We start from the raw sequence: 15,241 nt of genomic DNA, 5'->3' as shown, positions 1-15,241 counted from the left end.
AAATATTTATTTTGTTTTTCAGTTTGAAATGTGTCTTTGGATATACAAGATGAAAGATTGCAACAATACAAAATTCATGATTTCAAATGAAGGAGAAACATGAGAAAAGAGAATTTATAATGTAATGGAGATTTTGATGACATGAGCAAAAACACCTGATCATATGATTTTTGTGATTATAATGTGAATGTTTTGATCAATGACTTTTTTTATAAATAATTAGATGATTAATTTACAAAAACTGAAATGCTGTGTTACTACTGTAAGTTCTAAGTTACAAAACATAAATGATACAAAAAGTGAAAACAAAATGTACATGTTATAGGAAAGCATAGGCAAACAAAGTTTGTAAATTCTACTATAATTCACATTTTGTTCATGTTTAAAGACTACACTGAAGTTTACCAACTATCATTGATCTTTTTGCATCTGTGTTTGAATCTGAAGCTTTGCATTTTCTTTAACCAGTCGTTAACTTTTGGAAAGGACTTAAATAGAATATCTTCAGCATCTAAATAAATACAAGTATTATATAATTAAGAAATAATATATCTCATCCAGTGATTTGTTGTTGAATAAATCATTGTTTGGAGTTCAGATGCGAAGGAATTATATCACGAGGGTGTAGCCCGAGTGATATAATAATACGCATCTGAACGACAAACAATGATTTATTCAAGAGCAAATCACTAAATGAGATATATTATTTCAATTCAAGGATTTTTAACATCTTTGACGACATTCATTAAATATTTGCCCGTTTTCAATCGGTTTCTTTTCCAGTGCGTCGCTATGCCGTTAGACACCATGACGTAATAATTGTGACGTCAGAACAGTGATTTGTTGTATAATAATTCACTGTTTTCTGCCTTCTTTGTTTAATAGGAAAATGAATCGGATCGTGTTAGAATTATGCTTAAAACACTTTGGCATCCAGCAGATATTTGGTTTTAGAAAAATAAAAACTTACAATTTATAAAGCTTGAAATCTTAATAACCTTTGGTTTCAAACAATGAATTTTAAAAAATTACTATAAATCTCTAATTGTTTTCCCCAAAAACAAAAGTGCATACTCACAATAGTACATAAATGTATCTAAAAACTTCAATTTGAATCTAAAAGTTTCAAAACAGCGATTAATTGAGTTTAAAACTTAAAAGTTTCAACTTGTAATTCCTCTGAACATTGAACAGTCTGCAAACATTTTAGTGTCAATACAGTCAGCAACACATTTTTTAGAGAAAAACTTTTTTTTATACTTTAGATTCATTCTTTCATTGTTAGAATATCTTTCCTACCAAAACTTTTTTCACTGTACAACCCTTCCAGAAAGTAAAACAGTTATCAAACAGATTTCCATACAATATCTAAGTATCATACCTTGTACATATTTCTCACCAAATTTATCGCAGACATTAAAGCCACATATACATGCGTGTATAATTACAGAAATCGGCATAAAATGGAATGTAAATAATGAAAGATATGCATAAAACAAATGATATGTGCTATTCTAAACTTCTGAACACAAAAGATCAATGAAGCAAACTTAATGGCAATAATACTTTCTTTCTACAATGTAATACATTCTCTATTTAATTTAATTTCTCACAAAAACCATCAAAATGTGGATATTATTAAATTAAGAAAATGTGTAAATGAAATATATAAAATAGTTCTAGATTTATACAAAGTATTGAAAAGAAGCTGCTTTTTCTACTGTACTTATACTGTGTTTTGGAACTTAGGCAACATAGAACACTTATTAATAAATATCTGTCCTAGAAAATAGACCAAGTATGGAAACATTTACAGACAAAATTCATTCATTGTTAGATAATACTTTAATATAAATAAGCATTTTAAATGCTCTTTGTTTGAATTTTTTCCAAATTAAATCGCCGCCCTAAGACAAACGGCTCAAAGTTTACCATAATGCAGCATTTAAAGTACCGGTAAAAAATTATGACTTTAACAAAATAAGTTTTAAACAAGCGACCCACGTTCTGACCTTGCTTCTAACCAAGAATGATGAACATTCACTGAGCAGTTCATGAGAAGTTCTATTAGATTTTTTATTTTTGACTCTACAAGCCCCTAAAAGTAAATGCAAAACAATTTATTTTAAACAAAACTGAGAACAGTTCACATAAGAATGCTTCTGTCCATGTTTGGTGAATAACTAACAAGCAGTTCATAAGAAGAAGTCTTTCGAATATTTTAGATCTTTTTTAATGATAATACGAGTTTGTGTGTCACTGAAAATGGACCATCTTTAAAAAATTGATTTTTTACCATTAAATAGAGATGATACAAAAAAGTTTCTAGCACTTGCTATGTAGCATGTTTTATTTACAAATGGAAAATTATTAACGTAAACTATTGAAAATATGTATATACATAAAAAGAAAATATGCGTATACATAAAGTGAAAATATGCGCATACATAAACAAACAACGATCCAGAATGTAAACACATTTTTTTAAGTACAAAACACATGTTAGCAATTATATAGATATGATATTTGATAAAATATGATTTTAGAGACAGATACAGTCTTGTAAGATAATGATTTTGCTAAAATTACTTTTAAAAAAAATCACATTTATGGCAAAAATAATTCTTAAACCTCGAGATAATTGCAACAATTGAGCCGCGCCATGAGAAAACCAACATAGTGGCTTTGCGACCAGCATGGATTCAGACCAACCTGCGCATCTGTGCAGTCTGGTCAGGATCCATGCTGTTCGCTTTCAAAGTCTATTGCAATTACAGAAACTGTTAGCGAACAGCATGGATCCTGACCAGACTGCATGGATGCGCAGGCTGGTCTGGATCCATGCTGGTCGCAAAGCCACTATTTTGGTTTTCTTAAGGCGTGGCTCAAGTATTAAATTGTATGATTATACAGTATTGTGATTATTGCTTAAATTCAATATTTGCAAGATTTCTAAATTTTCATACAACACTGTTGTAACTCATAAGTAATATCTAAATCTATACAGAATCCTTATTCGTCCATGCTTAAAATCTGGAACTTAGATTGATTTGATTACAGCGTTAATATAGTGATTAAATTTTGGTGGTTAAGCTGCTGTATAAATACTCAATCAAAGTTAAATTACAATCTGTGCTAATATTTCGATTACAGAGCAAAAAGAAAATTTAGAATTTTAAAGTCTAATTCTTTATTTAAAGATCTGATGAATACAACATTTGGTTGTGGTGGGATATGGTTTGTTTGTTCAACTAAATGTCTAAACTTTTACTGCATTCCATTTCAACTCAGTTTCAAAATAAAAAAAAAATTAACAATAACATCGAAATGTGAAGAAACTGGTTCTAGGGGTTAGTAAATATAAGTAAAATCAATTAGTACTTTCACTAATAAATCATTAACATTAAAAACTAAATTCAACAAAAAAGCTGCCATAAAAGTTTAAACAACTAAAACTGCTAAACAAACTAAAACCGCTAAACCAAAACTAAATCAAAAACAGAAAATGACCGGTCACTTGCAATAAAAATTCACACTATTTTCTAATAGATCTTAACCTCATAGAAATTTTTATGCGTTTTACAATACTGATGGAATTTTCTTAGATAATTGTTAGATTTTTCTGTCTTCGTATTTGAAAATTGATTTTAAATGACCTTTATTCAATAATTCATACTTAATAATAAAGAAATTTTAATTTAAAAACAAGTAATCAAAACTTTGGTAAAATTATACATTGTTCAGTTGAGGAAATCACACTTGTGAAAATCGCCAATTATCTTCAATTTCTATATCTTTCCCCGATTTTGATTTTTTCATTTTTACAGTATTGGCATTTGCATCTTTTACAGTACCGTTAATGAGACCAAATTTTGATTTAGATATGTCAGAGATGTTTTTAGAATAATCTAATGAAGACATGTCTAAATCTGCCGCATTCTGAAAGTCTTCTGTATCTTCGAATATCGGATCAAACTGAATGTACGTTGAAGAACGGTTCTGATTATTCTTGCTTGATTTTTTCGATTCTTGATTAATATCTACTGTGGCAACAACCTGAATTGGATCAATATCTTGCTTAAAACACTGTCTGATTCGACCGTCATTTTTCATCTGCTGCTGTGGTGACGGTCTGCTAACCACATTTGTATTCGGCCCCAAAGCTTGCGGGGCTGGTTTCGAGTCCCGATTTCTCAACTGAACTGCTGATTTACTTTCTCTCATCACAGGTTTCGGATTTATGTCTTTCACCTGATCAACATCAGTTATACCCATTCTTCGAACATCCCGCCCTGACATTAATTTATTATCATCCATACTTAATGCATCGAGTTTAGAATTTAGCATTGATGGAATTTCGTCATTCACAGCCACTCTGTATGAAGTATTGCGATTTAATATTTCAGTACCTAAACCGTTAGTATTTCTTACAGCGATTCTATAAGAATCAGCCCTACTCATAACATCATCATCAACATTATTATATGCTCTGTTTGGACTCATATCCATGGCAACACGGAACGGTCCACTTTTTCTCGAAGGTGGTAGCACAGGCATACTTTTACTCTGATGCATAGCATTTCGACTTGAACTACCACTGCCACTACCACTGCCCTTCCTGCTGTTCAAAGCAATGCGATAAGAATCTGATCGTGATGAGATATGTCCAGAATCTCCATTGCTCGTTGGTGGATTCCGCGAATGATTCTTTATATTTTGATTTGCACTGTTTTGCCCTGAGTTGTAACTAGAATTTGATAGCAACACAGAATTAAATCCTAATGGACATGAGTTTGAGGAAGACATTGAATTCTGTGATTTATAATGGCTTTGATTTGTGCTCGCACTTTGGCGAGTATCATTTAATGGCACATTTCTTACTTGAACACTTGCACCAGACATATCACTTGGCAAAGATCGTCTATTGCTCGCATTGTAATTTCTGTATGACGGTTCTTTACGAGTGTCTGCTCGGCTTCTTCTACCCTGCTGACGCTGATTTTGACCCGACATTGAAGGCGATCCTCTTGAAGCCGGGCTATTTGAGTTCCTTGATACTGGTGTTGACATAGACCCCATTGTTGAGTCAAATGACATCTGAGTCACATTTGTCAAGTCATTTCCTGTAGAATCAAGTGACCGTCTGCCAGGTGTTGTTTTTGATGATGCGTATGACATATCAGGAGTTCTGAAACTCCCAAATGATTGTTTAGCGTCAACCTGCTGCACACCATTGTAACCTCTACTGTTACCTTGTGTAACTATAGGAACAGTGTCAGTTGCACCATTAACGTTTTTAGAACTAGCACTTTTATTATAACGATTCATATGTAAACTCGTATTCACTTGGTAAGTGTCATTTTCAAGTTCGTTAGTTGGCGTTTTCCGCAAATCCAACAAAGAATCCATCGACCCTGAAGGTGTACTACTCATTGAGAAGTCCATGTTTGAAAGGTTTGGTGAACTGCAAGGGCTCGACATTGACATATATGTAGAAGTTCCATTCAAACCTTCAGATGATGCTAAAGAACTCAAACTTCCTGCAGATTTCAATGATTGCATATCCATATAACCTGAATTATTCGAATCCGTCGAGGTCACTGAATTCTGTCTACTTGGATCTTTAGGTGCCATTACTGGGCTTACAGCATACAAACTTGGCGACGTTTGTTTTTCTGGCACTTGGTTTGATGGCACTTGGGGAGTAGACTGGGCAGTAGGTTTACTTGCAGCAGATGCATAAACTACCTGTCTACTGCCTGATTCCGGAGTTCTATTATTTTCTGACCTCTGGCTACCTCTGTCTGACCCCTGACTTAAACGATCTCCTGATTTTGACCTTGACCTTGGGGTCACAGTTATAACTGGTTGATATTTTGATGGAATACTAGACTGATTATGTTTTCCCTGACTCTTCTTAGAGTTTGATTTATGTTCTATTGGCACAGAAAGTGCGTAACTTTGATCTTGCGGTGCAGCTGTCTGAAATGAGCTCATGTGTGTCATAGAAAATGGACCATTATTGTTTTCACTTGATGAAGAGCTAGTAGGAGAAGGCAATGGCATCTGAACAGAATTTTGTGCACCTTCCCTGAATAAATTCACAACAGGAGCAAAATTCAGTGTTTTCTGAGGTCTCACTCCATCAAACTGTTTTTCAGGAGTTTTCAATATTCCCGAGGTAGGGTTGGCTTTATGCGATCTAGGCCATGACTGATAACCGACAGCGGTTTTACAACTTGTTGTATCCTTGCCACGCGGAATTGTCAGTGAATCATACCCCTGATCTGTGCATTCTAAAGTGGATTTAGAATGTTTCAGGGATGTAAAACTATTGTCACCTTTGGATGAATCAAGGGAACTTCCGGTCTGGAATGAAAGATACGAAAATCCGGAAGTGTCCCTTAAATCAGATAGTCCTAGCTCACTTACAGTCTCACTTAGTCCTTTTTGTCTATTTTTCCCTGATTTTGATTCAGGAGAGCTTTCATCATCACTTGTGGATAGAGCAACTAATGAAGGGAACCCTGTTGATGATAAATTCGTTTTGTCATGTACACGACTAAATACTGCTTCTGCATCAGATTCTGACACTGTGGAGTCTTGGGATGGGAAGGAATGTAACTCTGGGTTTGTTGTAAGAGTTACCTCCCCTTTTGATTTCTGTGAAGAAGTTCTCAAAGGTGGAGTAGGTGGGGTAACTTTACTTAGCACTTTTGTTTGTGAATTTTTTCTTAATCCAGCAAATTTGTCACTATCACAAAAAGGTCTATGAATTACGCTTTCTGCACTACATACACTACCACTGTCTTTTGTCGGCGAAAAGTCGATATCTTCTTCATCAACGAGAGTATTTGTGCTCTTTTTCAATCCACTGTCGTTATGAAAAGATGTATAAAATCCTTCCTGATCTACAGAATACACGGAACATTCTTCATCGCCAACTGCTTTAGGCTGTCCCTCTGCTAGCATAAGATCAAGAGCTAAAATATTTTGTCGCGTTAATTTTGATAACGTTGATGATTTATCTTTATTCTCTGCCTCTTCTCGTTTTGCAGCACGTACTGCGAGACTCTTAATCCAGGCTTCAGTATCAAGCTGGGTGAAATCTGACTTTGGATTTCCAATCGAGATTGAATCACCAGTTACAATGCTCTGGCTATCGGCGGCGTAACCCGCGGTACTTGTTCCATCCGTTACACAACTGAAAATAGAAAATAACTATTGTAACTATTTCATCCTTGACAAAAAAAGGAATGGTATCTAGAGATAAACTACAAAATATCTGGAGCAAATTCCAATCAAAAGCTAAGGCACAGAATATACCCAGTAGTTAAAATTAAAAAGCCTGAAAGTTATGTAAATTTATGTTGACTTTTTGTTGAATACTATGGCAAATAAATACAATCCATTGTTACTAAGAAATTCATATCATAGCAACACAATAAGGGCAGCCTTTTATACATAAAATATGTGACTCACTTAAATTTTCCACAGAAATACCACTTTCTTAAGTTATACTCCTTTTATTATTTCTGGTATAAAAAAATCTTTTCAAAACATCACTTTAATAAATTCTGTATTTCAAACATACTGCACCACAAACAAATTTAATTGTTTCCTGTTCTTTAACTATCCAGGTATAGAAATATTTATCAAACAAAGATAATCAACTGGAAAAATATGTAATTGAGATAATTACTATTTGATCTTTATCATGATGGTACAATAACAATCTAATTGTCATTTTCAAGGTCAATGTCTGGTGGCCTGAAAAGCAATTCGACTTTTGATGTGCAGTTTACCCGAGGCCATACAATGTGCATAATTTTTATTATTTTTGATATCAGATCTGTCTAGATGACAACGATTAAATAGCATCTAGTCAATTTGTGATATTTATCATGATTAGAAACAAAGATTGGGAATATCATTTTATGAAATAATTTTAATGTAATCTTAATTTAGATACCATAAGTAAGGCTGGACTAAGAAGGGAAAGGCTATGAGGTATACAGTTAAATCATTTGAGACAGTGAAAGGATGTTTAAAATTGGCCTGGAAATGCGGAAGTTATGAATATTTCAATATCTCATCTATACGAGAAGCATTTTTTTCTGAACATACAATAATTTATCTTCTTTTTCCAACTAAAATGAAAGAAATGATCATACTCAAGAAGCTATAGAAGGTAATATTCAGCAGTGAGCAAACAATGTCATTCACACACAAAAATGATAAGCAATCTTTGTAAATTTTGAAATGTTGTATCTTTTTCAATACTGATCAGATCTGAAAAATTATTTCAATATTATGACTGGTTGGGCAATGGCTTTTAATATAAAATCAAGTTAAAAGTTTGGCATTACCTCCCCTTTTAAGTCTGATTGCATTTTTGCCTTTCCAGACATCCTTCAAAATATTCTTACAGTTTTTTACACCATTATAATGCACTTTTGTTTCTCCTCAAGTACTTCCCATTCGGTAAATGATATAAAATACATCACCAAGAAAAAAAAATGATGTTTTGGCCTATAGGTAAATGAATACGATATGTAACTAATAACATTTAATTAGAGTGTGTCTGTAAAACAATAAAACTGTTTATAAACAGATAAAAAGGACATTGTTGTTTTTTTTTAATCATTTGTAGATAGGAGGGATCATTTTTCCAATACAGACAGATGGCGTTACATAAACAGATGTTTTATTGTCCATTACTGTAACTTCATTATTATTATAAGTCATATCGCCATTACACTAATATTTCTGATGGCTAAATATAGTATCTTTTATACAGTTTTAATAGAGTATAGTAGGACTATTCTGTTTTTGGTTTAATGTGATATCAATCCTAAATACAGCGAAACATAGCTTGGTTGAGCATTCATGGCACGAGCGCCTAACAAGAACTTGAACCAATTTTATGGTTCGATTTGCTCAAAACCTTGGATAAATTGAGCATTTTGTTCATTAACATGCAACTTTCAGCAAATGTTGTTTTACAATATATCAAATTTGAGAAACAAAAACAAACTAGAGCTGCTTTTAAGAAAAGCGCATGTCTCCCACAACTGCCTAATCATCTGAATAGTAGTATATGAGTCAACCATGCACCATGACCTCAACTGCCTTATCAAGACTTTGAGTGATTTGATTATCAAAAACAAGTTTCAAGGGCCATACTTCCGAAGTGCCTGGGCCGATTTGGCTAGTTATCAAACCTGGCCGAGGGCTTATTGGCAAACATATTTTGTTCAAGTTTGGTGAAGATCGGATGAGAAATGTTTGACAGAGTGCGGACAAGCTTTGTGACAGACAGACAGACACACAGAAGTAAATCAATATGTCTCCCACACCACTGTGTGGTGGGAGACATAATAAGTGTCTGCTGACATGTTAAATATGGTCTTTATTGGCAACAGAAAGGACAAACTATGCTAATCACTACTGAATTTCCATAAATCTGCTTTAAAACCCAAATATAAATCAGAAAATGAAAAAGTCCTTTGTTTGATTATTTTGGATTCTTATTAAGTAGCACATTGCACAAACATAATTATTCAAGGTCACAGTTCAGACCCCTAGCTTATTTAACACAGTCTGTGGCTTCATTTTTCAGTCTCCAAACAAGGGCAAGAACACAACGTAGTTCCTTACAGCCACAAAGCTTACGGCACCCGAGTTTGCTCTATTTTAACAAACAAAAGAAGCAAATCATCCCATCAAATCGGCAGTAGGATAGTATTAAAAGCAAAAAGTGTAAGAAGCTGAGACACTTAAACCTAACATTATTGGCCTTTATATACTTCACATGTTACTGACATAATTTATAAGTATATAAAAGTAGTCTAGATTTTTTGCATAGCAACTGTTTGTCTATCAATCTGACATATTATACACAAGATTGTCCCATTAAACAGTTTTACAACATCTAAATGCTAATTTAATTCATAATTTTGCATTTACCCCCAATCTTTGGGGGAAGTAGTTTATAAAAGCCTTTGAATTTTAAGTAGACTTATGTCATAATAGTACTTAAGTATTATAAATACTGTCAATTTTTTTATTAATAAAATTATTATGTAAATGAATAAAGGATTGTGTAAATAAACTATTATCAAAGAATGCCTTTAATTATAATACCAGACATTATAATCACAATATAATTAAGCCTATTTAATATACTGAGACAGGCGTTAAGTATCTGGCTCTATATAAAGGGCAGGTAATTCAGACTTACTTTAACCTTAACCCTAGAAATTTCTAAAATGGACTGGTCCATCATTCAGTTTGGGCAGTACCATTTATTATTCAAGGGGAGTGCACTGAAAATTTACTGTAAATAGCAAACAATGCAGACCATGATCAGCCTGCACTGATGTGCAGACTGATCTTGGTCTGCACTGGTCGCAAAGGCAGAATCACTTGCCAGCAGGTTAAAGGTTAATATAAATGAAATACACATACTCTTTTGGCTTAGTATTCCAACTTTTGACATACTAATATTTTTATAATTTATGTAGAAATTTATCGACAAAAACAACCTGCTATCCCTTTTATTTTTACGTTCTGATCTTGTTTACTTATCAAATCAAAATTTCAGTTATAAAAGTTAATAAACACTGCAATGTTTACAATTTTTTGTTACGGTAAAAAGAAAAACATCTATCAACAATGGTTACATTCATTTTTCTTTTGAAAAGAAATTCAAAACAAAAAGAGAGAAAAAGGAAAAAAAACTCTTTTTTTCACTTACTTTTTTACATTCCAACCAAGTCCAAAAAAACTTTTAATCTGTTGAAAAACTAGTCCAAAATATTTCCTTCCTAGGATGTTTGCTAAATATTTTCAATGATATGTGTAAGTAAATTTGTTGATAAATTGTTATCATTTGTCAACAAAGATCTCAATCTGAGTGAAGTTTTCAATGAAATACTTTTTATCTTATAGATTATCTTTTAAATCTTGTTTTATCAAGGATATACAATTCTTCGGTCATCTCAAGGTTACATTTTCGTCTGATTTTCATTAATTTTATCAACATTTTATGAGGATTTATTTTAAAGATTAAGATTTATTCATGTTGCAATTAAAATTGTCAAGTTTCAACTAAAAAATGAAACACATATTAAAATCTTGTGGTGAAGATTCTGAAGTGATTTTCATTCATTTTTTAATAGTTGACCTTATATATTGCTATATTGCTAATTGTATGTTTAGATGAGGAGCTTTCAGCTCAAGTCTTAAATAAAATCTTCTTCTTCTTCTTCTACAAAATCCTTGCATTCTGAATGTATTTTAAAATATACCATTCTGTACTAACTTAGTTCCGTTTCCAATTTTCTGTGAGCATGAAACAAATGTTCTAAACAAATTCTAAACAAAATTCTGAATAAGAATGCTGTAAGAAAAGTTTCAATAATAACTTTGGAAACTTTAAACTATAAATAACTCACTCATTTTCTTCCTCCAAAGTTAAAGAGTCTCTGCCAGAATCCTTTCCGAGCGAATACTGCGAGTTGAACTTGAAGCCTTCGCTACGTAAATCCGAATCTAAGGAATGACGATTGCTACTCGTACCGCTCTGACTCCAATTTCCTGAAACACAACATTATGGGAAATGAACAATCATACTGACACAAGTATCTCCATTATCCGCAAGAACGTTTTTGCCTACAATGCACTTTTTGTGTACTTTACTAATATATCCTAGTCGGAACAATTAATTATTTATAAGTCAGAAGAAAGTCATTGTTGTTCTTGTTATTAATATTTATTAACACTTTACTGGGAGAATGTTTTCAGTATCACGAAACACTCCCCGGCAGAACTGACACACTTCTCAAAGCTTATACCCTAACACTGACTATTTTGTTCGAAAACAAAAGTTTAAAAAGGACCGCAACAAACTGTTAAAAAATGACATATATTTTTTATAATAAAGATTCCTCCTAAATTATTTAAATTTAATGTTGGTCAAACTAAAAATGTATACATCTGTTTCATGATAACATGGCAATTTTTAAAACTGATGCACTATCAACAACTTCAACCGGTCACACCATTAAAAAAATATAGCAAGTGCATGATAATTATTTCAATAAATTTTCTACAACGTATTATGAAATAAATTTCGATTTATAATAAGACCAAAAAACGAATGAGTTTGTTTATGAAAAAACAAAAATAACAAGTATTATGTAGAATTAAAGATACCTCTTTTAAACCTGTAATATGTAATGTCCTTTGCAAAAATAATTCTACATGTATATATAACTCCTCTTCGTTCTAATTTTGATGTTTTCTGACTGATGCACTATGGGATATGTTCGTTCATAAAAACACTTGAGAACTGATACAACCTGAATATTTATTTGTTTACAAGTCATAACGTAGATATTGTATTCAAATATTTGAACAGAGCTGTTAAACTAATTTCAATCTAATTCATATAGCTATATGATTGACCCGATACTAAAATCCACATTGCTTAACAAGATTAAAATATTTCGATCATTATGATATTGTCATAAGGACATGGCAAAAAATCAAAGAAGCTTTTTTTTCTGACAAAGACCTATTTTTATAAAGGATAAACACGTCTTTTAAAGTTCATTCACACGTATATGATGAAATATTTACAATTATCGCGGAAAATCATTAAGTGTCACATGCATAAGCTGCTAGACTTCTTTTAAACGAAAGTGCTAAAAGTAAGTAAATATTTTCGTATCCAATTAAATACAAAGGACACACGTAATTCCACAATCTGAATCACATTTTAATCCTACGCTAATCCATGTAAGAAATTCCTTACTAAAACTTTTACAATGTTGTTTTTTCCTTAAAGCAATAATGTTTTTTCGCTTCATAAATCAAAAGTACGTTTCTTCCCCCCACAACGAAAACACATTTCAAATTTTACTACACCGAAAACCTACAAGGTATATAAATAACTATTTAAATAATGCAAGTCCCTAAGGACAGGACTCAAGTGAAGGAAAACATATTTCGCACACACTTCATCATTTTATGGTATAGCACACTATCTGAGTGCCCTGTCATAATTATCAGTAGGGAAGATTGGCTGGGAGACACATTTTATCAAAATAAATCACTTTACTTCAAATACTTGTAGCATGTATCCCCTATGATTTTCACAGATGTGACCTTCATACACTTTGATGAATTTATTATTTACAATACTTTTTGAATACGAGTTTGAAAACTGGTACCAGATTTTAGATTTTATGATATAACCCGTATCATGCTGGATACTATTGGTTATGCCTCTGTGACCAGTGTAGATCATGATCAGCCTGCACATCTGTGCAGTCTGATCAAGATCTGCACTGTTTGCCATTCAGTCAGTATCTTTTTGGTAAACACCTCTTTTAACACTTAATGGTACTGTCCAAATTGAAAGATGGCAAGTTCATTATAGAAATTTAGCATGGTTACGGGTTAATACATAAAGGAACACTCCTTGACTTATTCACATAATTATTAGGTGATTTCCTACAAGCTGACATCAACTTGAAATGAAATTATACAACATGTAAACTTGAATTAATTATCTAATTTATCATTTAAACCTTACTGCATTTTCTGTCTTAGTAATGACTCGAAAGCCTTTTATGTTAATTTCTCTTTAGAAAACGTACCTATATTATATAACAAGCTCATTTTACCTGCGCTACTTTTTCTTCAAAAAGTGCTTTTTGTCATAAATCAAGTGTCTAGCCTTATAACTGTGGCTTATTGTTTTCTTACAGACTGAAACTGCAAACATTTTAATTAACATGAGATCAAACGTGAAAAAATGCACGTTTTCCCAATCACAGCCTTTTCTTTGTCTCATTAGCATATTTAAGATTATCACGAAAGACGCTGAGTCTTCTGTTACTGTGACCGCAGTCCTGTCTTGTAATTATTTTACAGTAATTAGAAGATGAAGTCGTAACATGATGTGACTATGCTCCAGTCGTAAGCTATTATTTGCACTGATTTAAGATGACGGCTCATGCTTTAATAAATGATTTACAACCTTTTGCAACATGCATACAAACATCATTTTTTGCAAGAATACTCCAATTATTACAGTAATTGCAGTGCATCAGGTTTCCAGAAGAAAAAAAACCTCACTGGAATATCAAATGAGCGACAGCATGGAAAATAGGCACCTTATTAAAATGTGACTCATTATTTCCGTACACAGAGTCATTTTTCGCTTTACAATTTTATGTAACTATATTTACCTTTCACCAAACAAAAAAATACCAGTAACGTCAAAGTTCACACTTGTAAAAATAATGTAGTTTAGAGATTAAAATTCTCTAAACATACCATATTTGGCATTAAGTCATTCATTTACACTCCGAATCTAACATAATAATTACAGGTAATTTATAACTTACCTCACACATTTGAATGATACTTGTAACAAAATCATATAAAATTTACATAAAGATACTCTATATCCAGGGTGTAGATTCTCACATCCTATTATATTGTATTAACCAATTGTACTACTGCAGATAAAATTTTTCATTTTTTGTTGCATGGATACAATATAAATTTATCAAAATGTAATTATTTAAGGAGGTAGGTTACCTTGTTACAAGGGTAAATTCAAATTAGTTGAACCGCAGCAATTTTTTGTATTTCGTGTAATATGAAGTTTTAACTGCTACAATCTCAATTTCGTTTGTCTCTGTCCCTTCAAGCTCAAATTTTATCCAGGTTTGTAGAACATGACCCTCCAAAAGTATTTCTTATTGAAAGAAGAAGGAAAATATGGATATTTAACACTTTTCAGTGTATTTTAGTTTCATTGATATCCGTAGAAGTCTGCATAATTGATAATTTTACTAATATGCACGTTAGCTTTCTAATATAAGCTTAAAATGTATATGTCGCGGGGCTCGTGTTTCCATGGTAACGCATTTTCTTTCATTTTTAAACAACTATGTATTAAAATAGGTGTTTTCGACGGCTTCAGCGCCATTCTGTTAATGACCAACATGGAATATTTGGGTAATATTATTAGCAAAATACCAAGCACTTTCCATGGTACCCTATTTTTCTTAAAGTTTAAAGTAACCATGGCAACAGAGATGTTTAAAATAGCTTATATCTTGCTTTTTGTCGTAATTTCTTATAAAAAGTATTGAATAAGATTATCTTTCTAGTTGATGTAGCTTTAAAACATATTATTTCTAACGTAAGTTACATTTTC

At 32.3% G+C, this 15,241-nt stretch overlaps 1 protein-coding gene across 2 annotated transcripts in view; it reads right to left on the bottom strand.

Annotated features, from left to right (window-relative positions):
• Positions 1-2,057: 2,057 nt before the first annotated feature.
• LOC128556275 (uncharacterized) overlaps positions 2,058-15,241 on the bottom strand; it is a 71,590-nt gene continuing 58,406 nt past the window's right edge. For both annotated transcript variants that reach the window (XM_053540804.1, XM_053540805.1), the window contains 2 exons: positions 11,460-11,601; positions 2,058-7,204 (listed from right to left, as the gene is read on the bottom strand). In XM_053540804.1, the coding sequence (XP_053396779.1) occupies positions 3,754-7,204; positions 11,460-11,601 (3,593 nt within the window). In that variant the 3' untranslated portion in view covers positions 2,058-3,753. The remainder of the gene's footprint in view (positions 7,205-11,459; positions 11,602-15,241) is intronic.

Source organism: Mercenaria mercenaria, chromosome 4, assembly GCF_021730395.1.
Source record: "Mercenaria mercenaria strain notata chromosome 4, MADL_Memer_1, whole genome shotgun sequence".
In the NCBI taxonomy this organism is placed as follows: domain Eukaryota; kingdom Metazoa; phylum Mollusca; class Bivalvia; order Venerida; family Veneridae; genus Mercenaria; species Mercenaria mercenaria.
The sequence above is the reverse complement of the archived record's forward strand: the minus strand, read 5'-3'. Positions and strand labels throughout refer to the sequence as shown.